A 25,940-nucleotide genomic window follows, 5' to 3' on the forward strand; every position below is an offset into this window, starting at 1 on the left:
ATCGTTCAAGGATCAATGGGAATTGTTACCTGAAACTGAAAAATAGACATGTACAGGTTACGCATTAAGAGTGGTTGACACTTTGGAAGAATTAAAAAAATTGTTGCCATGTTTGGGTGTGAGCTGTCCAGAGTCCGGCTCTCTTGTGAGTCTGGGGGTTTTGTCCTAACTAGCTATGATTGCAGGACAGGGCGAGCACAGCACAGAGGCTCAATGCTGCAAGAAGGGAGGAGAAGCTGGAAGAGGCCATCAGGAATGTGAAAATCGAGCAGGGACAGCGTCTGACGTGGAGGGAGCAGGGGAGCAAGAAAGAGCTCTCAATCACAAATTGACAGACCAGCCCCATCTGTTGCGTGTAAACACCATCTCCCAAAAAAAGCACAGCTAACGCAACAAATCACAATAATACAAACGTTGTAGTGCTCATAACAAAAGAGCATAAAATATTGCAAATATTCACCTGGCGTGCTTTGCCCTCAACCGTGAGCAGAGATGGAAGGGAGGAAGTGTGGAAACAGAATGCAGCAATGCAGGGAAAAGCAATGACTGGGGAGGGGGTGATCGATGGATGGGCAAGCAATGGGGACAGCGAGGAGGTGGTGGAAACAGAAAAGTAAAACAGTATCACATAAGAAAGCCAATGGCAGCCATGAGCATTAGCGCGGAGGAGACACACAAAAGGAAAAAGAAGTTTGCTAGCAGTAAACGTTATTGGCAAAAGTGCAATTAGCCATGTAACAGGGGCATGCCCAAGGTGGTAACCAAACCGCCCCAATGAGGGGCAAATGTAAAGCATTTACCAATGACAAAAAAGGATTTTTAAAGGGCTAGCCCATAAACGAGTGAATGTGATGGGCGTGAGGTGGGCGTGGTTAAAAGCCCTATAGATAATTACATTTCGGAAAAGCAGCGCTTGCGCATTGCTATGCTCGACCTAAAAAACGAAAATGATTTGCACGCTGGCTTGTTATTTCAGACTTGGTCACAGTCAGCTCGCTGTATTCTCAGGTAACTTGTTTTCCAATCCTTTGCACTGTAAGATCTTTCTTAAGGTGGGAAGCAGTATTAATATTAATAAAGAATTCCTGAGCCAAGTGGCGGAGAAGAGGCACTGCCACGCCGTGCCAGCCCAGTGCAGCGGCGAGTTGCTTCATTAATTACAGGAAAAGCCTGAGCAACCAGTTTTGCTTACAAACTATGACCTTATTAACAGACTGTGTGATATTTAAGACCACAAGAGGCCAAGCCTACTGAGTGCTCTCTTCCAGCTGTAAAACGTGCATTACACACCTTGGTACCTCACGCCCTGCCCACAGGCGTGGCACTGTTCACTGCCCTGGGGAAACAAGAAGTGGTGCCACATGTGTTGTGAATGTGGAGGCCACCTTGTGTTATGTGAGTGAAGGAAGACAGAATGTTGTATTCAGTGGGAAGTTAGAGAACCATTAGGGTCCAGATTAGGCGTGTCAGAAGCATAACATAACATAACAGAAGTAACACACCACACCACAAGATAACACAATACAAAATAACACAACATAACACACCACAAGAAAACATAACACAACACACTGCAAAATAACATAACACAACATAACATAACACAACACACCGCAAGATAACATAATATAATGCAACACACAAGATAACATACCATAACACACCCCATGATAATATATCATAACATAACACAAGATAGCATAAAACACCACAAGATAACATGATCACACGACACACCACAACATAACACACCACATATCAAGATAACATACCATAGCATAACATAACACAACACACCACAAGGTAACATAACACAACGACAGACTTACAACTGATGTGTGCTAGGTTGGAGGAGCATCTTGCTTCCAGCATACTCTTTCGAGGTCATTGAGCACCGGGAGAAGTGGTCTTTATGGCTGGTGCCAACCACAATTTGTATATTGAAAGTTTATTTAGTTAATTGTTTCAGCTTTGAACATTATAACAATATAAAACAATGTGCATAGCAATAAAAAAATAAATTACATATAAAACCAATGAATCATCATTTAAAACGTTACAGACATGGGGTGAGCCCCCAACCATACCATGACTTTGCAGGGGGCCCAATGAAACGTGCTTGAGCATATAACTATTTAATACTAACATACATCCAGCAGTATTATTAAAACAAGGCATCAGACAGAACTGTTGGAGCCAACCCTATTTGTATAGATGGGAGCAGAGAATTCCCTCTCACAGTGCATCGGGGGTCCTTATAAGATCTTATAGATCAACCAGCTCCAAATTGGCTGAAAGATCCCTCAGACAGGGCCAAGCAGCCCATATGTATAAGGCTACCAAATTATGTGCATTGATATTACCCGGCCTTACACACAGTGCTGATGCAGTTATGGTACAGCTCACCCCATTAGGTTTAAGAAGAGGGTAGACCCACCGGCTCAGAGCCTTGTCAAATTCCTTGCAGTACAGGGTGAAGTGGACAACATTGTCTACTTCCCAGAGGCTACAATCACAATACTCCAGTTCAGCCGCCAGCCTGTGGGTGTGTATCAGGTAGCCTATTAAAGGCAGCACCCACAGCCTGTATTTTAGATACAGCGAGCGCTTCAATTTGGGGTACAACAGATCCAGATGATCAGGGGGGACAGGGTCGTAGGCATTGTTAAAGTAGTAGATTGTGATTGATTCGGGCCTGAGGTTCTGGCACACCCTTATCCTATTGAATTCTCAATGTCAATCTTTTACCTGGCCCGCAGTATCCTGATTAACTCTACCTGGATACTCCCACAGAACCTCTAGATTAAGATTTTTCAAAGTCTTCTTAACGTGTGCCCCCCACGAGCACTCCCCTGTTTCGACACTCACGGTGACCTCTTCAAATGTTTCCAAATACACTGCTGTCTTGGAATTACATACTAGCCTTACCCAGTATAGCACTTGCCTAAGGGCTGCTAGTTCTGATACTGGCATCAAGCTGAGCTCTGCGAATAGACTATTCAAGGGGGTTCCCACTCCTAACCCCAATAGGGTTCTCAGGAATTTCTTTCTTGGCTACTTGTAGCACACTGGTGTTTGCATATCCTCAGAGCTCTGCCCTATAGAGTGCGTCAGCCACTGCCTTTAGGGTGTATAGTTTCAAGATAGTGCTGATGCTTCTAGCTCCAGCCTTGTACTTGAACTTCAATATTGCCCCTGTTGCTTGCTTGAGAACTATAGCTGCCTCCCGTACCTTATTGTCCTAATTTAAATTTTCAAAGAACCACACGCCCAGATAGTCGAAATGTTCAACGGTATCAATTGATATAGCCTTGATCGTTAATTTCCGCCAAAGGCGGGGTGATGGCCTCAGGGTCATCCCCATAGTCTTGTACAATTAATGATCAGTGAATTTTCCTCACAATATTGAACAAAGCGGCTAAGTAACCCATAAGCTGCATTTTCCATACTTGCCATAAGCAATGCGTGGTCTGCAAATAATAATATTGGGTCACTCCTACCAGCTACAACAGGAACATCTAACTGTTCTAGGAGACAGTGGACCACTTCATTCAGGAAGAGACTAAAAAGTAAAGGTGACAGGACACAACCTTGCCGGCCACCCTTTTGAACCTGAAAGGGATCTGTACGCCACCCACCTATCCTATATCTCACTCTGGCAGTGTTGTCTGTGTGTAGAGCAGCTATAGCTTTCACTAAGGAAGAGTCAGCCCCTGAACCTAACAATGGCCTCCATAGTTTGCCCCTATACACTGAGTCAAAGGCAGCTTTTAAGTCTATAAAGATCAAATACAATGAGGACCTCCTAATTACTGTAAATGTATATGAAATCATGTAGAGTCTAATGGCGTGGTCAATAGTTCCCACCCAAGACCGAAAGCCAGCTTGCACCTCTGTCAGTACGTCCTGGACATCTACCCACCCCTGCAGGCGCTTAAGCAGAACTTTCCCTAGAACCTTCCTGGGTCAATCAAGGAGGGAGATCGGCCAATAGTTAGCAAGGCAGCCTCGATCGCCCTTCTTGTAGATCGGGACAATGGTGGCAGAGCACCAAGACTGGGGTACCACATTTCCCCTAAGGGCTGCATTAAACACCTTGGTGAGGAGTCTAGCCCACTAATGTGGGGCCTCACAGTAGAGATCTACAGGCACCAGATCAGGACCAGGGGCCTTATGCTTCTTCATAACTCCCAATGCTTTAATTACTCCCGGGATTAGTATCTCTAGAACACTGGGGACGTTGGACAGGACATCTTGCATCTGCTTAGAATCTGAACAATCGACCAAAGAAGTACTATAAAGAGTGCTAAGATGATGAGCCCAAACATGTGGACCTATACAAGTTTCTACCACATTCTTCATTCACCTCTCCACTCTGGCTACTAATTCCCAGAATCTTAGAGTTATTCTCAGCTGCAGCCTCTCTCAGTTCTCCTCACAGGGTCTTTTGGTACAGCTATTTCTTGGCAGCCAGAAAGCATTTGTAATTTCTTCTACACTCTCTAAATTCCTCTTCACTAGTGCTGTTATCCCAGTGCCGTAGTAAGGCATGCAAAACATTTCTCTTTGCCCTCATACGCTCCTTATTGAACCAGCCTTTGCATCCAAACCGCCCCCCTCTGTAACAACCAGCTAACATAGGTACTGCAGGCTTAGACCACAAGGCCCTCAACTCTTTTGTCATCAGATTGTAGGCATCTAGAATCAAGGGGCTATCATTAGTCTGGGCTTCTATGATAGATTGCCCATAGTTAGCCATTATATATTCCACTTGTGGTAATTCCTGCTGGCACTTCTCACCATCTCACCTTATTCTTTTCCTACAATTAGACGGAACGACCTCACACTTATAGAGCCCATGGGCCTGCCTAATCACATTTTCTAGCCCCATGGTACTCTTCCTTATGCTAAGGATAAGTGGGTTATGGTCGCTCTCCACTCTGCTGGGCACAACCATATCAAGAATGGAATTCCATGGTTCCACGTTGGCAATTACATAATCAATGACCGAGGAGTATCTTCTATTGTCGAAGGTAGCCTTAGAAGCCCCATCTGACTTGGTATGCCCATTAGCAAATGGGAGACAGTTATCTAATAAAAGATTTGTGAAGGCCTCAGTCTTTTTTGTGGGTTTGAAGCAGCCCAAAGCTGTCATGGGGATCCCTAAGGTGCAATCCTTCATCAAGATTACACTATTATTGATGGCATTGCAGGGTTGTGTGTGAAAATCCCCACAGATCAACGGCAAAATCCTACCTACTTCGTACCCACTCATAGGTTTATCATCTGTCATATCTCGTCTAACTCTTCCAATATGTGCAGCACACCCCTTCTAGAGTCCTGGACCTCCAGGGACCATCCTGGCTTCTGAGTCTCACATGTTGGATATTAGCAAAAGACACCCTGGGTAGCAGATCTACTTGTTCTACTTTGCATTTTAACTTGTTCAAGACCTATTTTGAAACACCACCGGATGGCCACCCCTTCCTAGAGCGGGTAGCCAGCGTATCAAACCCCAGGAACCCATTTATACATATTTTGCCAGTGGCCCAGGTTCTTGGAAGCAACAAACATCGTATGAGCTAACGCATTTTAACCAGTCTTTATCTTTTATTTTGCTAGCAAGGCCTGCTATATTCCATGACAAAATTTGTAAGCAGCCCCCCTTTGAGGTATTATGGGGGGGATTATAGGAACAGTGGATATAGGGGGGGTAGCAGAATAGGGGGAGGGTCCTTCTTTGCTCAGTCAAATCTCAATCTGAAGGGTGCTCCAGAGTTTCCAGTCAGAGTACGCGCTACCCATGACCAGCCCTCGTGGTTGTTCCCATCTTTTGTCTCACCATATTTTGGGATCTGAATTTGCCACCTATTCTTGTGGGTGGTAATGGTCAAAGTTTCCTGCTCTCTATTGCCACCGGCTGAGGCCCTCCTCATTTTTTCCCATGTTGTAGACTCACATCCATACGGGTTGCCATTCCTCAGCATACTCCCTCACTGTTCAGCCAAACCAATTTCTTTTAGGTTAGTATCAGGGTACGGTAGCACGCCAACCCCCATTATGTGGAAACAGTCTGCATGCCTAAGGATAAGTCTAGCAATACTCGGCAGGGCAAATTCGACCAGGGCTGCAGGACAGGAGTTTGTAGATCCACCTTGGAGGGCAGCAGGGTTGACACACCTCCCATCACAATCAAACCACTGTTGCTTACTCCCCAGCTTCACTAGGTTCATATCACTTGAAGAGAGGACTCTCAACTCCATTTCAGCATGAAAAAGAGCTAGCAGGCGTGACATATTTAGGGGTTGATTTAGCCCAGCGTTGGTGAAAAGGTCGACAAACTCCAAACAACTCCCGCTGTTCTTTCTTTCCGACATAGTGCCACTGGGGGAAGCAATACTATCATTATAAAAATCTTGTTCTTCCGGCCTGCCTCTATAGCTAGAGCCTGAGGTCACAAGGAATGGTAAGGCATTCTGATTGAAGCCGAGAGGCACCCTCTGTTCTTTTGAGGTACATACATCTTCCTGCTCAGCCAGAGTTATCACCTCCTCCTGGATGCAAGGCAAAGGGCTGCAGGCCTTGGCTGCTGATCTGGGGACCTTCATCGCAACCATTCTTCTTCTAGTGCTTTTTTTCCCTTTTTTCTCCTAGGCATCCTTGCCCTTGTGAGGTTTTCTGGGCAAGTTACTACTTCAGTTAGACCTCCCCCACTTCGACTGTCCTCACAATGGGGGTTAGGATAGTACCAGGGGGCCCTCCTTCTGCCCTGTTGTGAGGCATTGTCCGGCAGAGGGGCATCAGGGTTACTAACATCTGTGCTCACCCCCTTTGTCAAATCCTCAGGCAGGTAATTTGAGTTACCCCACTGTCTATATGGCTCTTAGAGTTGGAAAACAGCCATTTCAGAGAGTAGACTGGAAATGGCGTTGTGTCCTTTTTCTTTTTTTTAGCATTCCCCTTCTTCTTGGTGCCTTTGTTTGGCCTTTCTCCTGTTTCGCCTAGGGCTTTACCCTGCTGCCCTAAAGTTCTTGCATTGGGCTCCGCAGTGCCGACTGCTTAAGACTAGAAGCTGTAGCTTTGTCGGAGGGAGTAGCCTGATGCTCATCTACGGGCTGACTGCCCCTTCCTGCAACAATCCCCCATCGCCTTCTCCAAGGTGCCGCCACCACAGGGATTAGCTCCATTCGCTTTGGTTTGCAGTTGGCTCTCCATTTATGCGGTGCTAAGGTCTGAGGTTTGTTCCTCTTGAGGATTGAGGATTTAATCCGGTCACAGCTGGCTTGAAGGGGGGGCTGTGGCAGTATATCCTGATTCCTTTCAACCACCCTTCCTCCCCCGAACTAGGACCTATAGTATCTTGGTTAGGAGTGCCTCGATGTGGTCAGTTCCCCTGAGGAATTTCTCCAATAGAGCGGGGATTGCTGTTAAAACATTGTTTAGTCTAGACATAGCTTTGGAGATTAAAAATCCTTGCGGGGACCCTGCAGATATGGGGTTAAAAATTGGATGCTGGTCATCAGGGATACTCTGAGATGTGCTCTGTGATGTGGAGTGATCCAGACAGACCCTCCCACTGTGTGTAGAATTATTGTACACAGATTTTATACCAAACGTAGCCTCCATCCGGGCCACAGAGCCATTGTCTAGTCTCAGCGGAGTCATGGGCGCCTCGTGAGATCCAGTTTTGCCTGCACTTACCTTGTTCCTAGTAGCGGCTAGGCCACAGTGTACATCGGGGAGTGGGTAGTCCAAAAGCATAAGGGAACTTTCGTTGCTCACATGTAGGCTCTATTGATAAGGGTCCAGGCAAATCGGATTTACCACTTTCATCAACCCTCATCGCAGCGGCTCCCTCCGTACTTCCACTGCAAAGTTCTCTCCCAACATCTTCCTCCTCTGGGGCACATCCCTGCATCGCTACCGACTCCTCCTGTCCTGTTTGCTCAGCAATCTGCTGCAAGGAAGGCACTGTGTCCATCTTCTGGTGAAAGCTAGTTATTAACCTCAGAGGACGTCTATGAATGGCTGTGTTCACTGCAACAACACCACAGTTGTGTTTAATGGTATTCCATGGTGGAGCAGAAGGGCAAAAATCAGGCCCTGTAGGCACAGGCCCTATGGGGACATCAGTGGCTCCTTCCACCCAAATCCTTTTGCTGTGGCCTGTTCCATAATCAGCCTGCTGAACACTATCATTGAGCTTCGCAGGACTGTCTGCCTTGTGGTGTTGTTTTGTTTGTTTTTTAACGTCATTTTCCGCTGCCTTCTTGTTAGCCTCTCCTGTGCGCTTCTCTTACAGCGTCACCTGCAGTAATCAGGTCCCCCAATTGGCCAGTGATGACCACTTGCCTTTGACAGCCAGAAAGGACCAGCCACTGTATACCGCTGTATACCTTACTGCACCTATTTGCACCAGTAGCATACTATAGTTAGAGGAGTCACAGCACTATCCACGGCACGGACTGAGGTGGCGGGGGAGCTCACAGAGTGGAGCAAACCACACCGAGACCTATCACAGCCGCTTCCGCGCCCTTCCTGCTCTATTCTAGTTCCCTGGCTCCAACACCACAGCCGCGCTCACCACGCTGTCTATAGTACTGGCTGTGCGTCTTATACAGTTTTGTGGGGACTTATAGTGCACTCTGTGTTCTGTATCACAGGTCGTCATCTAGGCCAATGCACCAATCAATGGGAGCCTTCTTTTACTAGGATTGCAATTCCTCTGCTACCTTATATATCCGTGTGGCAGAAGAACATTGAATCGATAAATAAACAGTAATAGTCAGTAATACTCTGCACTCACTCACTTAGTAATCCATAAATTTCCAGCTCTGGGGGTGCAGGGTGCAGAGTTAATGCTGGGCTAGTGCAGAATTGGGTGCAAGGCTACATACATCGGTTACACACACACTGGTAACAAGGTGCAGGAGCATTCCCCTGGGTGCAACCGGGAGGCAACTGGGAAGGAGTAGCATCAGCAGGAATCTGGAGACTAATACGTTGGTAACTGATACTGGTAGGGAACAGGGGCATGAGGCTAGGTCAGGCAGAGCGCGACAGCACTCCCGCTCCACCTCACCCCTACCTTCCTCATGTGGCGGATGCGAAGCAAATATTGCATGGAAATTGCAGGTCACCAATTGCTCAAGCTCAAATAGACCCGCGCTTCTCCGAGTGCTCTCCACTGCCTCTGCCTGCCCCAACCTTTTTGATCCACTTGATCAGGGTGCTTCAGGTGTCACGGGCCTTCACGCTGCTTGCTGCAGCTCTGTTGCCTGTTACCCGGAAGTGCTCCACGTACTCTGGAAGCGCACTCGCATCAGCTCTCTGGGGCGTCCTTCCCTCCCGTTCACCGCATTACAAGCCCATTATATTGTATGGCACTTGTAGTACAGCAGACAGGATATCTGTCACGTTTGTGACGGAGTAACCCATCACCAAACTCTATATAAGTCCTTCAGTTAGAATTTAGACATCCAGGCCCAGATTTACAAAGATTTGAAGCAACTCAGAGCAGTAGGCAATGTTGCTCTGCTGCATTGCGTGACCTTGAGAGAGCAGAACTGTGACATATCTAGAAAAGAAGTGGTGCAGTTCTATTCTCAATATGAGCTGGTGCACTTTCAGCAGCCATGTGCTAACTCGGGCGGTTTGTTGTTTGCGGGGCAGTTTGTTGTTTACTGACATTGGGGACTGAAATTACCAGCATCCTCGGGTCCCAGGAGGCAGCCCGAGCATCGCGCTCACCTGTGGAAGTATCTGGCGCCCTAAAGCACGTCTCTTCGTCCCATAGCGTGGGCAGTTTGTTGTTTGCTGACATTGGGGGACTGCAATTACCAGCATCCTTGGGTCCCAAGAGGTGGCCCGAGCATCGCGCTCACCTGTGGCAGTATCTGGCACCTTAAAGCGCATCTCTTTGTCCGGCAGCGCGGGCGGTTTGTTACTTGTTGACATTGGTGGACTGCAATTACCAGCATCCTCGGGTCCCAGGAGGCAGCCCGAGCTTTGCGCTCACCTGTGGCAGTACCTGGCACCTTAAAGCGCATCTCTTTGTCCCGCAGCGTAGGCGGTTTGTTGTTTGCTGTCACTGGGGGACTGCAATTACCAGCATCCTCGGGTCCAAGGAGGCGGCCTGAGCATCGCGCACACCTGGGTCAGTATCTGGCGCCTTAAAGCACATTTGTTCGTCCCGCAGTGCGGGACGTGCCAGGGCAAAGCCCGGGCCAAGGGCTGGCCCATCCTGCACCCGTCAGCTCCAGGAGGCAGCAGGACAGGGCCACCCCCCTTTGGTTTTTTCTTTTTAGAAAAATCTATACCATGGTGATTTAGTGTACTATTGGTGGAGATGTGCCAGGGGAGCTAGGGTAAATGTTGGAAAGTGAGTCTTGAATGAGAGCGAGAATCTGACGATGGGGAGATGAAAACACTCAGCTTGGGGTGGGAAAGTACAAGATCAGGGACATGTGTGCCCCTCCTTATTAAATCACCTACCAGGGGCAATGGGAGCAATAGAGAAGCAGATTTCCTCCGTCGAAGAATCCCTATCCACTTATGAGGAGGAAGTGTCAAAACCTACCCCCTCTGTATCTGTTACCCCTAGTGCAGCCCGAAAGTCAGGGATAATTTGGATAGCAGGGACAAGGATAGGGATCCTACCCCCATTATTTTAAATGGTGACTCAGATCCCGAACCCCCGCTAAAACGTGTAAGAATACCGGGTCCCACACCCAAATGTCAAGCAAGCATGTTAGCGGCAATCAAGATTGAGAAGCAAGACCATAAAATGTCTAATAAACCGGGCGCGGCAAATCCTGCCACTAAGAAAAGCACGGTTAAAGCATCATCAGAGGAGTTTATGGAGTTATTAAATACTATGCAATCACTGGAAGCTTTTGTTAAACTGTCACTGGCATCCCTTTCGAATAGAGTGGCCCAGGTGGAATGTATGATCTCTACCTGCACAGAACTTTTACAATCAGCCCTATCATCAGGCGTTGTAAAACCCCCACAATTATCCCCTCCGCACTTGGAAGTAGATAACTATGTAGCAGATGGGCTTAGACAACCGACAGAGGGAGTTGTACAGCAGAAGGAGGGAGCTGGTCTGTGTGGGAATCAGCCAGTGAGTAATCATTCTGTTCAGATGATTCCTATTAGCTTGGGTGGCGCGATTCCGGATTACAACATTGCTGTACCAAAAGGTAAGCCTAGTAGAGACAAAACCATAGCTATTTATCCGGGATCAGCTCCCCCATATCCGGATTTACCCCTGGCCGCGTCACCCTACACTGTTGTGTTGGCAAACGTGCCAATCCTCCCACCAGTGGTAGAGGCCAAAGAAAATTGGACATCGCTGAGGAATAAAGCTGCACATTGGTTAGGCAAGAAAGTGGGCATCTCTTGTGAACTGTTGGAGGATCTCAAAATGGTTAGGAGGGTTAGATGGGTGGGGAGGGGACAGAAAAAGCTAGAAGGGGATTGTGTAATAATGCCTTTTAAATCGCCGCGCCTGGTGGAAACCATACTTAAAAGAGTGGGCATGTGGGAGGTGAAGTCAAACAGCATAACGGTATTGCCCCTTGGATTTTTCTATCAACCTAACAGAGGATGGGAAGCCCCTATCCGCTCCTCTAGATCAAGCATGAGCACCCCCGCCGAGTCATACGCATAAGTCTTATAGCGAATGGGATGGTTCTATCCATACTACTAGTTCGGGTGCAGGCGTCCCTTTGCTTACAACTAACAATCGCTTCTCTTGTCTTGAAGGTTTAGAAGGTGTAGATTGACTGGACTCAAGCATATTTACTGCGCCAGGGGTCGGGGTGCCGCCCCTCCTCAGTCCATTAGAGGATGTTTCATTAGAGTCTATCAGCATTTGTGACAGGGGCATATTAGATCCACTGAGTAGCTTGCCAGATGAAGAGCCGGGGATAAGCCATACCTGCCTGGAAGGTCTTTCCGCTACTAGAACGACAGTTGTAACAAGCACGACAATGGAAGAATTTTGGAATGTGGCAGGATTAATGTCTAAATGGCAATAGCAGACTGGGGTGACTTCGTATACGGTTTTGACTTTCTTTGCTTTCAAGAAACTTGGCTAGTAAACCCAATCCACTTAAATGGCTACCGAACCTTTCACACCCCTGCGGTGCCATCGAACTCGGGGAGAGTGAAGGGAGGAATCTGTACTTACATTTCAAATACTGTGAATGTTTTTAGCATAACAATGGTATCCCCACTGCCGTTTTACCAACTTATCACCACAGTATTTTCAGCTACATGTGAGCTGGCTCTGGTCAATTTTTATAACAACATCCCAAAGACAGAGGTTAACTCAGTTCTGAGACAACTAAAAAAGGATCTCGAAGCCATCAGTAATAATAGCAATAAGGATGTAATAATCCTGTGGGGTGGTGATTTAAATGCAGATGTATGTTCTAAGCATGCTGCTAAGATTTGTGGTTTAAGTGAAAGGGGCTATGATGGACCTTCACACTTTACTCATTCCCCATAAGGTGTTCAATTGAATGAGTTTTGCAATGAGATCTGTTCCCCGTTAGTCCCATTTACTTATACATTTAATCGACCAGGGGAAAATTCAGTGACAGACTATATAGCAATAACAAGAAGACATGCCACTAGGGTCGGAAATGTTATTACACACTCCATGGCATATGGCGACCCTTACCCTCTAAGCATCGAATTGGATCTTCGGTACAATGATGGGTAAGTACAGATGGTGCAGCCAAATCCCTGTATGGTGGGTGATGTGGAAATTGCAAGGCAAAACGGGTACACTTTGAGATGGTCTAAGATTGATCCCCAGGAGTTTCTAAAAAAGCTTATCTGTTGTAATAAACAGCATTTTGACCAAAGCCTGGAGACGGACACCAGCCCCGAGTAGATCATAGCTGGTTTCCTGAGTATTTCTAGGGGCATTAGGGAGGGTCTGTGGGTTTCCAGAAGGGGGAGAAATACCAAGAAGAAGGGATGGTTTGATGGAGCATGTACTAAGGCTCATGTTACCTTGAAAACAGCACTGCATAAGAGCCCACGTTGCATTCATGAGATCGGGACTGCCAGAAAAACTGCAATTTTGTTTTAAGGCATAGTAAACTAGCACTGAAAGAAGAACTGTGGGTTAGACTTCAAGAATCTAGCCTAAGTAAAAATTCAGCCTCCTTCTGGCACTTAATTAATTCACCTAATCTTAGGCGAGATGATGGCCCACGCCTGGAAAGTGCAATTAGCGAGACTGATTGGATCTCGCATTTTACAGCCATCTATTCTTGTCCCCTGGACCAACCAAGTTTAGGTGGCGGCGATTCATCTAGACGTGGCTCCCCCACCTCAGCTAATCTTCCAATTAACGTGTTTTTCACTTTAGAGAATTTTGTCAGGGCTGTAAATGCGAGTAAGATTGGAAAGGCACCAGGCCCCGATTCTATCATAATAGACTTGTTTAAAACTGATACCAGCCGTTGGGGTCCTTTGCTTACCCAAGTATAAAATGCCTGCTGTAAAACTGGCCTATTGGAGTCTTGGTCGGAAGCTCTTATAGTGCCAGTCTTCAAAAGGGTGGATAGGCATAGCCCAACGTGTTACCGGCCAATCTCCCTATTAGATTCCCTGGCGAAAGTGGCGGGACACATTGTATTGGAAAGATTGCAGGATTGGGCCCAGGAGAACAATGTGCTATCTGATTTACAGTACAGTTTCCGCAAAGGGGTGGGCACTGTCGAGCAGAGCTTTAACTTAAAGATGTTGGTTGAGAAATAATGTGCCATCAAAGAAGGGAGATTATATTTGGCCTTTGTCGATTCTTCAGCTGTGTTTGACTGTGTAATCCACTATGAACTGTGGATTATACTGAAGAACCTTGAGGTGGATCCAGTGATTATATATTTTATCAGGCAAATGTATGAGGGCAGTAGGGCTAGAGTCCGGCACGGTCTGCAAGGTGAGTGCGCCCAGTCATTTAGAATAGAGAGGGGGGTAAGACAAGGGTGTGTCTTGGCTCCCTTTCTTTTCTCCCTATATATTAACAGCCTGGGTGGCACGTTAAGTGTCCACTGTAAAAATCTACCCCAAATAGGGCATCGTTCTATTCCCACCCTGCTCTATGCAGATGATGCAGTGCTTATGGCACATACATCTTTAGCACTCCAGAAGTTATGAATGCACTTTGTATGCCATATGGAGGAGCTAGGATTATTATTCAATAAGAGCAAGACTTTCGCAATGAGGTGTGGAAAGGCGCTACTCGATTCTCATAATCTTATGATAAATGGAACTAAAATTGATTATGTGAAGTCATTCTCATATCTGGGGGTCATGTTTGATAGCAATGGGTCTTGGTCAACTGCCGCTAAAACAAGGGGTCTTAATTTCCAGAGCGCTATCTCGACATTGCGTAGTTTTGCAAATAAGCTTGGGAGAAAACGAACCTAGGATACTGTTGGCAGTATACACAACGAAATGCGTGTCTATTGCCCTGAATGGGGCAGGCCTGTGGGGCCATGCAAATTGCAAACCTCTGCAGGCTGCTGAGAATACTTTTTTTAAATACCTCCTCTCTCTTCCGCTTTGAAACTCTTCCTTTGTTTGCCACGCTGAGCTAGGGGTTTCTTTAATCTCAAGCTTAGTTAAGATCCAGCCGATCTTGTTGTGGCATAAGATCTGGTCCTCTGAATATACAAAATTGAATCAGGCCATTATTGCTGATTGCCTTAGCTCCACCTAAGTAGGAAGAGTACAGTGGTTACAATATGTAAAGAACTTCCTGATTGACTTGGGGCATCAAGATTACTTCCTCAGACCTGAACTGTTAAAATCAGTCTCAAGGAAATTCTTGAAGCAGCCTGAACCACCTGGAAGAGCTGAGGTTATCTGTTGAGCTGCTTAAACCAAGTGTGGTGAAAATCAGCTGATTTTAAATTCATTTGGCATGCAAGGGTATCTCATCAGTGTAAGTAATGATCACCATAGATTTGTACTCACCAGGTTTAGATTGGACATTTTTCATCACTTTGTAAGCTTTCCTACAATGAACGATTGGCCGAGACCCTTGGAAAGATGCCTGTGTGATAATGTCTCCTCTCAAAATGCATTTTATGTAACTCTCTTTTGTAAATTGTACAAGTCACAAAAAAAGACCCATTTATTGTCATTGTTGAAAGGTATGAAGTTGATCCAGTGCCAGATCACATACGTTTGTAATATTATGTCCACATTTCTGTGAGCCACTGTCAGACATCGAAAGTCGGCTCTTTTTAAATAGAACAGGAGTCACTTCTTTTAACTGTACATGTTTTCTATGTATTGATTTTATGTTGTGCTTTTGTGATTTTAAACCAAAAATCGAATAAAGCTATAATGAATGAATGAACTCGGGGACCCTTGGGCCATATTTCAAGGGTGTCTGCACTGTTGTCAGCATAGTCTGTGCACAGGAAGGAGCCCTTTAAGGCAACGTCCTCTTGGTATGTGTATACAAAACACATGCAAAGAGGAAAAAAACAAGAGTAAATACAAATATTTTTCCTTGTTACTCCAGCCTCAAGGAGGCACAAGAGTTTGGCCCAAAACCATGCCTACAATTCTTTGTAGATATGGAATTTCATGAAAATCCATCATGGGTGCACAGGAACACCATGGAATGCTCCTTAATGCAGAGTAACAAAAGGCAGCACATTGTGCGATGTTACATTATTTTTGTTTGCAAACCAACACATTTCACCATTTGCATTGCTTTGTAAATACAAACATGGATCTTGTGTTCGGTCTCCATAAAAAAGTAACAGAAACCTGACGCAAAATCGTTCTAAATCTAGGCAAGAAAGGAGACATCTTCAAATGATTTTTCCTTAGAAGAGAACTGAATATCAACAGACTTTTGGCGGTAGTCGAATCTGAATATTTTTTAGAAGGTCACTTAATGGCTCCATTTACAAATTAAATGGGGTGTTGACGGACTATTGCAGGATACGGTTCGGTATAAGGTATTGTGGAGAGCGGTGGCTGTATGTGTGTATTTCCATCATTCTGTTGTAGAGATAAGATACAAACAATTTTACCATAGAATCTCCTATGCCAATCCTTTTCTGTATAGGATTTAGGAGTATATTGTGGTCTATATAATTGAATGGTATGGAAAGATAGGCCTCTGCTTTCTCCAACAGACTGAGAACAACATGTAAAGTAGCAGGTTGGTGCAGGGGTCTTCTTTGAAGCCAGATTGGAGGTCACTTACTAGGTTGCTCTCTAAGAAGTAGTTTTTATTGTGAGCTTCTCCCCAGGTTTCCATTAGTTTAGCCATACGTGGAGGACTTGTGGGAGCCATGTAGTAGTTTGGATCACTCGCACCAACCCCTTTTTTAAAGATAAACTTTAGATAGTCTCTTTTAGGCTGTTTGGCACCCTACTCTGGTTCGGAGAACATTTATGATGCTAAGCTAAACTTCTTCTAGTTATTTATTCAGCTAAGAACAACAGGATGGGGTCATGTATGTATGAAGCAGGCTCTGTGTCTCCTATCACTTTGTGGAAGAAGATTCTGGCAATTTCTATAAAAGGCACTCATTTAGTTTCACATTTATGTTTGATTTCAGTTGTCGATGTTTTCACATTTAATACATAAATGTCTAGTCTAATATACTTTATGTTATCTGAGAAAAAATATCTAAATTTTACATAACCATCAGTTGAAGCTGAAGTACTGGGAGGTATATTTTCTTAAAACATAATTACAACTTATTTCTGGGGTCTGTATTTTGTGTGGCTGATTTGGTTGTTAATACCTTTCTCAAATATATGTTCTTTTTTTAAATAATTTCTTTCTCTCTCTGAAGAAGCGGAGATTACACACACACACAGGTTTTTTTTAAGCATTCCACCCCAGTCTACTTATTTCTTTTCTTTGGGTACCTAATTATTTAGAGTAACATGGGACTAAGTGCTTAGTTTGCTTTCCTTTCTTCATCAGAGGAACGACAAAGTTAAGGGCTAAAATCAGTCTTTGATATTGTGTGGGACTAGGACACATACGTTGTTTGTTGAGCACATGGAATTTTTTTTTTTTGGTGATCACTGATTTCAGTGTCTCTGGATTAGAGAAGTTAATGTCTAGATATAATACGTCTTTGATTGCATCCTGGCCTTATGGGAATTGAAATATGATGGGGAATTGAAATAATTTGTGATTGGATTACCCAACTTCGAGGGGCTTTGGGGCCTGAATTCTGTCTTTGTTGATTATGATAAAATCCTAGCTACTGCCTTTCATAATCGTGGGATATGAGTAAAGTTGAACAATATCATTCACTTCCAAGACCTTTCTGATACCAAATATAGCTGGAACCTTTTAGCATTCTCATTGGAGATTGAAAGTATAATTAAAGGTATTTTATCCACCAAGACGCCTCAAAATTTAGACTAAGAAATACCCAAACTGAGCAGTATCCAGTGATAGCTTCAAGTAATCAATAGTTTTCTCACTTTGCTGGCATTGCACAGAGAACAATCCTTGTTGGAAGGGGCAGGAATAATGGCAGCCCAAGCTCTTTGACTACCATCTGATTGTTGTCCCTACATGAATAAATCCAGCAGTTTAAAATAAGCATACCCAAAATAGGGCAACTAACAATGGGACTAAAACAGAGGCTTAAAGCATTGATATGGGGTGTCAACAAAATAAACTGCACAGCATAGTTCATGCCAATCTTTGCAATAGTAACCATGCGACTCCACTTTTGGCATATCTGTGGATACATTTGGAGCTGAGTTAGAGTTGACATTAGGCCCTTTATGTTTCCTTTAGCAAAATAATTTGAAATTGTCCAATGTGGTTAAAAACATCTTTAGTGGACAGGGGGCATTGAGGCCCTAACATGTTTCACGAACTACATAAAATCGATTGTCTATTTCCACTAGGTAGACGGTCGTCTGAATCACATGAAGCACAATTGTAAGTCTTTCCCTCTGTTCCACCTCATCCCTATTGCCTTTATTATAAACACTGCAATCTATATTTTGCCATTCAATAGTCTCATTGTGCCCAAAATATTCAAGCTTTTGCTGCCTGCCTCATTATCCTACAGAAATCAGCCAGCATTCTAATTCCCGCTTTAATTACAATGGCAGGGTTCCTCATAATATCATTTTGCCCAGTTACATTTAGGTTCTGATTGTTAATGAAGTGGATGCTTTGGGTCACTGTTTTTGATTTTGCTTCCTGCAGAAATGGACACTGGAAGGAGATCATAACCCAACGGCTGCATATGATCGACATATCCTAACACAAACTCTCTTGTGAGAGACTTGAAATGTTCACTTCTATTTCACTGGTAATTTCATATTTAAATATTGATTGAAGTTGTGAAGATGAAATAATCCTCAGGACCCTTTATATAATGACTGAAAGCTGAGGAATGGAAGACAGCATTTACAATAATTGTGACTAATTAAGTGGGTTGGGTATTTTTTAATGGGAAAAACATTGTACTAATCAGTATTGACTCCGTATCAATTATTGTAACACGAAAGTCTGTTCATGCCCTTCTTTACATGTTCATTGATATATTCGCCATCATTTCAGGACGATCATATATGTTTCCTTCAGGGGTAACAATATCCTCTCTCCCAGATAATTTGCAGATTTGATATCAATAATTTGTACAGTGGATTTATTTATTTGGATGGAATGCTTATAGATCCGTGAGGAATTAAAATGTTCGAATGCTGCATATATTTTTGGAGAGGGGAGATTGCCTTACATTGGTGTTTCTTATCGCTATTATCACCACCATCAGACATTGACCAGTGTTCAGTTTGGCTTATCCACTCCCCGCTTTGAATTGCTGCTACTTTTTTCAGGGCGTTACTATGGAGAGGGAACCAGTAGCCCAGGTTTCAACTGTATTCATGGTAAGCTAAAGACATTTTCATCAGGTTTGCCAACATTTAAGTGATCTTTAAGGAGAATTGCAGAAGTCTCCAAAATATTGAAGACTGGTTATGGCACAGCATATTGATCTTCTTAGGATGTTGATTGTCATGGCAGTGGTTATGTTCATTAGACACCACACTGTTTGTTACTTGAATCCTCATCAGGAGTTGCATTGGGTGGTAAGATGTCTGACTGGTTACATTTAGGTTGAGGGAAGGGTTACACTGCATCTACCCTTCCTTTGAAATATAGGATCAAATTTGGTTCTAAATTGCTTACCAAAAAGCATTTATATTTCCTACACCTTGACCACAGATAAAAACACAAACTCCAGTGTGTCTTGAGGCACTTAAGGTAAAATAACCCTGTTGTTATTATTTCCATTGCTAGCATGGATACCAACCTGACCAGGGAACATGTATGTGTCAGTGCCTGTTTTAACAGGGAAAAGAAATGTGAACATACATCTCTTTAAGGTCATTGCTAGTAACTGAGATACTGATTGTTGCAAGATAGTGGCCATTTATAGTGCATGATCTACTATTGTTGCAAGTGAGTGGCTTATGTGTGCATTTAGTCAGTATTAATATTTCCCAATTTGTGTTCTTGTTGGGTTGTATCAGTCAAAAAAGTCTCACCTCCTCATCACAGATGTCATTGTTCGCAGTGAGTCCAGACATAAGGCTCCTGTCGTGATTGGCTCAGTGTTAGTGCTACATTGAATATTTGGTGCTTGGAGTCTGAATGTTGGGTAAGTAGGTAATTCACTTACAAGGAGCTAGTGTTGGATGGGGGCAAGATGGCAAGGGAAATAAGCCAAAAACCTTATGAGTACTAGTACCCCAATGTGACTACTTGTGCCCTTCTACTTGTAAGTATTACTCTTCTGTATCACTGTTCTCTTACTGCAAAGACATTTGGAAGCAGGGTCCCCATGGTCTACCTCTTAGCACAATGCAAATACATAAACAGTAATAACTGGAAACTGCTCAGGAGCAATGTACATTCCTTTTCATTCAAATACAGTTGGACTCATGCAAAGATTATACTGAACCTGCTGCTGAAGCAGCCACCACACGCCACGCTCACCTGGTCCTCAGACAATGGCACAGTATGCACTGGTATTGGCTGCCAAGGTATTGTATCATTCCAGATCTGCTCCCCAGTGGGTGGATACATTCCCGCCAGATTTGCCTCAGCACTCATCAGAGTTCGATCGTAGTCCGTGCTGCGCACATATATCTGCGTCCAGAGTATAAATATTGTGTTAGTAGAGAGCCTGTCATCTTTGTGTTTTTATTTTTCATGAACGCTATAGGTAATTTACCCTCAACATTTAAGACTGGCATAGCCTGGACCTTAGTATTACATGTTTTAAAGCAAACTCAAACCCTCGACTCAACTCATCCCTCATCTTCAAAGGGTTTAGCGTTTGATTTTGAAAATGATGGTAATGTAAAGTCCTTCAAAAGGCAGTGCACATTCATCCATATGTGAAGAAATAACCACAGTCATTCTGATTGTACTTCCTCTAGCAATACATCATTCCGTGGTAATTATACTGGATGAAATTATGTTGACACTACTGTTCGAGGATTAAATGTCACCTCACTGCAGCTAACGTCTGCTTTGCATGGCCAGAGGCCATAAGCAGTGGGGACAGGATGCAAGTGAAGTTGGGTGCAAGCAGTGGTCAGTGAGCAGGTACTGCAGCCAAGCCCTGTGCTCATGGCAATGGCTGTGCACAGTGGGGGATTGGCAACACAAGACGTTGGGAAGATAGTGTAGCTTAAAAGAAGGCGCTGCTGCCATCCTCCTTTACACTTAGCTGAAGGCTGATCACGGTGTAGGTTGACAGCAAATGACATTAGTTGCAATCTATGCCCTGTGGCTAAACCCACTGTGCAAACCCAAAGGCTCAGCTGAACAGGGTGTTTGCCACAAAGGGAATTAGTCACAGGATTGCCAAAGGTAAGCCACAGCAGGTGTATGATGCTGGTTGTGTTTGTGTATGGTGGTGGGTGTTTGTGCTTATGATGTTGGATGAGTGGCCATATTATAGTGGGTGTTTTGATCATTTCACGTTGTGTGCGTGGAATTAAAAAAGCAACTGTGTGGACATATGATAGTGGTTGAGTGGCCATGTTAATGTGGCTTTGCTGGCATATCGTGGTAGCTGCATGGGAGTAAAATACTGGCTCTGTGGATCTATGACTGTAGGTGTGTGATCATATATAATGGTGAGTTTGTGGCCTTATGCTGATGTGTGAATTGGAGTTTGATATGGGTTGGCGGGTGTGTTGTCATCCTATGGTCTGGGTTTGGGATGTCTGGGGGGGCACAGACATTTGATGTGGGTGTGTGCGATTATTATGGTGTGTGTGTGGGCGTGTCATGACAGCTGTGAAGGGGTATGATGGTGGGTATGTGCCTATCTAATGATCACTAGGTGGGTGTATGATGGTGGATGGGTTACTGTATAATAGTTGGTGTGTTTTGGTGTATGGTGTTGAGTGTATTGATATGTGGTCGTAAATGATAGTGATTCTGTTGCCTTATGATGGTGTATATGTTTTGGAAAAGTATGTTGGCTGCGAGGGTCTATGATACTGAATGTGTTAGGGGTGTGAGGGTAGTTGTTGGTTCTATGAACATAGATGAGTTGGTGTCTAACGATGGATGTATGGGGGTGTGAGTGGTAGGTGTGGATCTATGATCATGGATTTGTGATAATCTTATTGTGAGCGTGTGGGCATATTATGGTGGCTGTTCTCATGTATGTCGGTGCTTGTATGATGATAGTTGTGTGGGTGTATAATGAATGGTGTGTGCACATGATGAGTAGTGTGTTTGGGTGTACGATCGATGGGTGTATGGGCATTTGATGGTGGTATTATGTGAGCCTGATGTTGGACAAATGGGTGTATGATGGTAATTGTATGGGAATGTAATTGTAGGATTAAGGGAGTTGGATGGTGGATTAGTGGTCTTATGATGTTGGGAGGTTCGGATGATGGGTTTGTTGGTAACTGATAGTGGGTGAGTGGTGAATTTGATAGGAGAGTGTTGGTACAAGATGGTGGGTTTTTGAGGAACATGATTGCGGCTGTGTGGATATCTTTATGCTACTATTCTTCATGTTGTTCACCTGTCTTTGCCTCTCATGCTAATACTCTGTCTTTGCTGCTCACTCTGATCCGTTCCCTTTCTATTTTGCTCTTTTCCTTTTTTTGTGCCATTCTGCAACTGTCCCTTTACCCCGCCCCACTGTCCCTGCCTCTCTACCTTTTTCCCACTGTTACTTTGCCCCTATACCTCCGTCTCTGTCCCTCTCTCTCTCAACGTATGTTGCAATCATCCTTTTAGTGTCTCTTTGAGGCTGCCCAGTCTCTCTGCCCCTGTTCCTGTTTTTGCCTCTGTTCCTCTGTCCCTCTGTCACTCTCTGCATTCATTCATCTCTGCCCCTATCCATGTTTGTCCCGATGTTCATGTTCCTCTGAGTCTATACTTATCCTGCTCTTACTACCCATGTAACTGTGCTGGTGATGGTACCATGTTTGCTGAGATTGAAGTTTTGATTAGAAAACACAACATTGTTGGCAAAATTGTAATAAAAAAAGAAATTAATGCCACTCCCCTTGCTCAAAGTTGGGGTCTGTTTTTCCCCCTCCACCTTTATTCAAGTCAGGAGGGGGTCAATTTTTTAAAACTTTCCCCATATTATTCCAATACCCCCACCTTGCCTAGGGCAGGGACAGTATGTACCCTCTCCACATTGTGGCTATCGAGGGGGTGTATGTAGTACACCATCCCCTCTTTGCACAATGGCAAGGGCAGTGTGTACCTGTGCTTACTCTCCCTCCCACCTTGCTTAGGGTTGGTTTAAGTGAACTTTACCAACTACCCTTACCTTGCATAAATGTGGGTTGGGTTAGTGTGCCTCCTTTATCCCCACTACTTTGTCTAAGAGTGTGGGAGAGGGATATTAATGGGCTCTCTAAGGGCATACTAGAGTTATCTGAAAGTAAGCTGAAAGTTTCTAAAGGCCATATGGGATATTTGAAGGTGAACAGAGGGATGAGCAAGGTATCTCATGACCAAATAGGGTTATCTGAAAGCCGACTGAGCCTTTTGGACTGTGAGGGCATGCTGAGGGCCTCTGAGAGTAGGTTTTAGGTTTTTGAAGGTAAGAAGAAAATGTCTGAGGATTTGATGGTTGTTCCTGAAGCCACACCAAGTGTCTTGAGTGCAAAGCTGAGGGATCTCTGACAGCCTGCTACGAGTGTCGGAGGTGATGCCAAGGGTCTCTTAGCCTGAGGCCCATGGGATGATATAGGATCATCTGTAAGAAATGGGGTTTCTAATTGAGTAGGGTAGGCACTTATACCAGGCAGAACCCACCACTCTAATTTGAGTATGGGAGCTACACACCCAAGATAACCCCTGCTCACCCACATGGTAGCTTGGCCAGAGCAGTCAGGCTTATCTCAGAGGCAATGTGTAAAGCGTTTGCACAAATCAGACACACTCCAGTGACACAATAAATACACCACAAAAGAGACTCCATACAAGGTTATAAGAAAAGAAACTGTACTGCATATAAAATATAGACCAAAAATGACAGAAACCAATAGTTACTTTGCCAACGAGGCAATTGTCAAGAAAAATCTCACAATGCATTCAGAAGAATTCAATTCTAGGTTGCAATTAGCATGAAAAAACCTTTTTGTACATATGACGCAGTTCCTGAATTAATACTTGTTATCCTGTCAGTGCAAAGGTAAAATGACATATATCATCACATCAGGGCACAAAATGCAAAGCATATAGTATTACAAAAGCATCCCCCTGTAGGCATTTGGACTGATGCGTATGGAACTGATCTGCTACCATGGGGGTGAGCAGAGGTTATCTTGGGTGTGTAGCTCCCTTACCCTGACTGGAGTGGTGAGTTCTGTCTGGCTTAGGTGCTTACCCTAGCCAACCAGAAACCCCATTATTAGCATTGTGGCAGAGGTGGGATAGGACTTGCGTTTTCCCATTACCATAGTGACTCAATTTGTACTACAACTCTGCATTTAAACCATTATGTGTTCTATTTTGTGATTCTCCTGTTTACTCACATCATTCAGTTTTATTTATTACCCCTATTTCATATTCTTACACCTTCGAATCTTGCATTTTTTTACCTTGTCAAAATGAGGTTAATCTTGTCTTCGATGACCTGTTCCATTATTCTGTGCAGGGAGAAGGGACTATCTGTAAGTGGGGAAGTCCATAGAGCAGACCTTCGTACAGCCCTGCACTATTTTGAAAGAGACTGTGAAAGAGTGTTACCAGAGAACCCAGGGGTGGTGGTGTCGTAGTTTGGACTCTTGCTCTGCAGAAGACCCTGAGGACGACCCCAAGATTAGTAAGGACTCTTAGTGGGAGGGTTCCCAGTCCACACCTCAGGGGGACAGTTACCCCAAATAATTTGAAGTATAGGGAGAAAAAGACTGGGCAGAGATGACAGTAGAGTGGGAGGAGCCCATAGGGCGTCCCTTGCTGGATCTAGTGCCAGGAGCAGTGTCACCTCATCTTCCCTGTCGTCTGATGAGCTCAGAGATAGGTGGGAGGAGAGGTATCTGAGGTTGCAGCTAGCGCAACAGGCTGTGGAGGAGAGAAGGGCTAAGGTGGAGAGAGCCTTATTCCAGGAGAGGATGGCAGAGGTGGAAAGGTACTTTGCCAGAGAAAAACTCGCTCTTTAGCATAGCTTGAGAGTTCTGGACTCACCAGCATGGCAGGTGGAGTCCAGTGGTGGCAGCAATTTGGAGTCTAGTGTCATGAGCAACACTCACATACCCAGAGACTTTATGCCTAGCCTCAGGGAAGGGGATGACATACGTCAGTGGTTGCAGGAGTATGAGGAGGCTCTGGTAATACACAGGATCTATGAGGAGAATTGGAGTACTGGCCTGGGGAGCTATATTCTGAGGATGGTAGGGATGCCCTATTGGCCCTAGAAGGGAGTGACAAGCAGAGGTATCTCCCCCTGAAAGAGGCACTGAAAAGGAAGTACGCTTTACCCCTGAAGGCCATAGACTGAGGTTCAGGGACAGTAGGAAACTGTCTCACCAGTCTTGGGGGGAGTTCATGAAGGAGTGTTGCAAAGCACTGGAAGGATGGGTGAAGGGTAGCACCGCAAACAATTTTGAAGGGCTGCTCAATCTGATTGTCAGAGAGCACATGTTCCATTGTCGTTTTCCAGGGCTATGCCGTCACCTGTTGGAGTGCGAGATCTCTGACCCCAGGGAACTTGCAAAGGAGGAAGACCTCTGAGTGAATGCCAGAGGGTCTGGAAAGGCTTTTGGGAGTGATCCTAAAAAACGTGGCTCAGGTTTCTCCCAACCGAGAGAGACGGGGAAGTTCAGAGTGACCCAGACAGGTCCCCTTGGAGTGGGTGTGGGTGCAGGGCCCCATGTCCCTTCTCAGAGTAGGAGGAGAGGCGGTGGAGGGGGGGCAGGAGAACTCCCAAGTTGCCCTATGCCCAGCCCCTAAATCTGGAGAGTACCCTGAGGGGACCCCATGAAGGGAACTTAGTCTGTACCGGTGGGAGGCATCTGCTGATGTCAGGAGGACATGGAGGGTGACTGTCAGCAGCAGCATCCTGCCAGTTCTGGTGTCTGGCAGTATCACTCCAGAGTGGAGGGTGCAGGAGGCCAAATAGAGAGGTTAGCAGGGGAGGACCAGTGGATTATGGGCCAGCCAGGAATGACCCTGGGGACACCATATTTGGTCTGGGAGGACTTCATGCTCTATCAGATGGACAGGGGTTGGGAGACCAGCGAAAGACAGACTCTTGCGCAACACATGAAGAATGTGTGTTGGGGGGATAGGACTACTCCCCAGGAAGTCCTTGCTTGCCAGGCACAGATCCAGTCTGAGGATACAGGCCCAAGGCTGGAAGGTCAGGTTCAGGGTTTTACCCCTGACCTGAAGGGAGGGGCGG

The 25,940-nt window shown here is 45.0% G+C and overlaps 1 protein-coding gene across 2 annotated transcripts in view; it reads right to left on the reverse strand.

Annotated features, from left to right (window-relative positions):
• LOC138262136 (prostatic acid phosphatase-like) overlaps positions 1-25,940 on the reverse strand; it is a 235,430-nt gene that overhangs the window by 88,384 nt on the left and 121,106 nt on the right. For both annotated transcript variants that reach the window (XM_069211918.1, XM_069211917.1), the window contains one exon: positions 20,039-20,191. In XM_069211918.1, the coding sequence (XP_069068019.1) occupies positions 20,039-20,191 (153 nt within the window). The remainder of the gene's footprint in view (positions 1-20,038; positions 20,192-25,940) is intronic.

Source organism: Pleurodeles waltl, chromosome 10, assembly GCF_031143425.1.
Source record: "Pleurodeles waltl isolate 20211129_DDA chromosome 10, aPleWal1.hap1.20221129, whole genome shotgun sequence".
Taxonomy (NCBI): Eukaryota; Metazoa; Chordata; class Amphibia; order Caudata; family Salamandridae; genus Pleurodeles; species Pleurodeles waltl.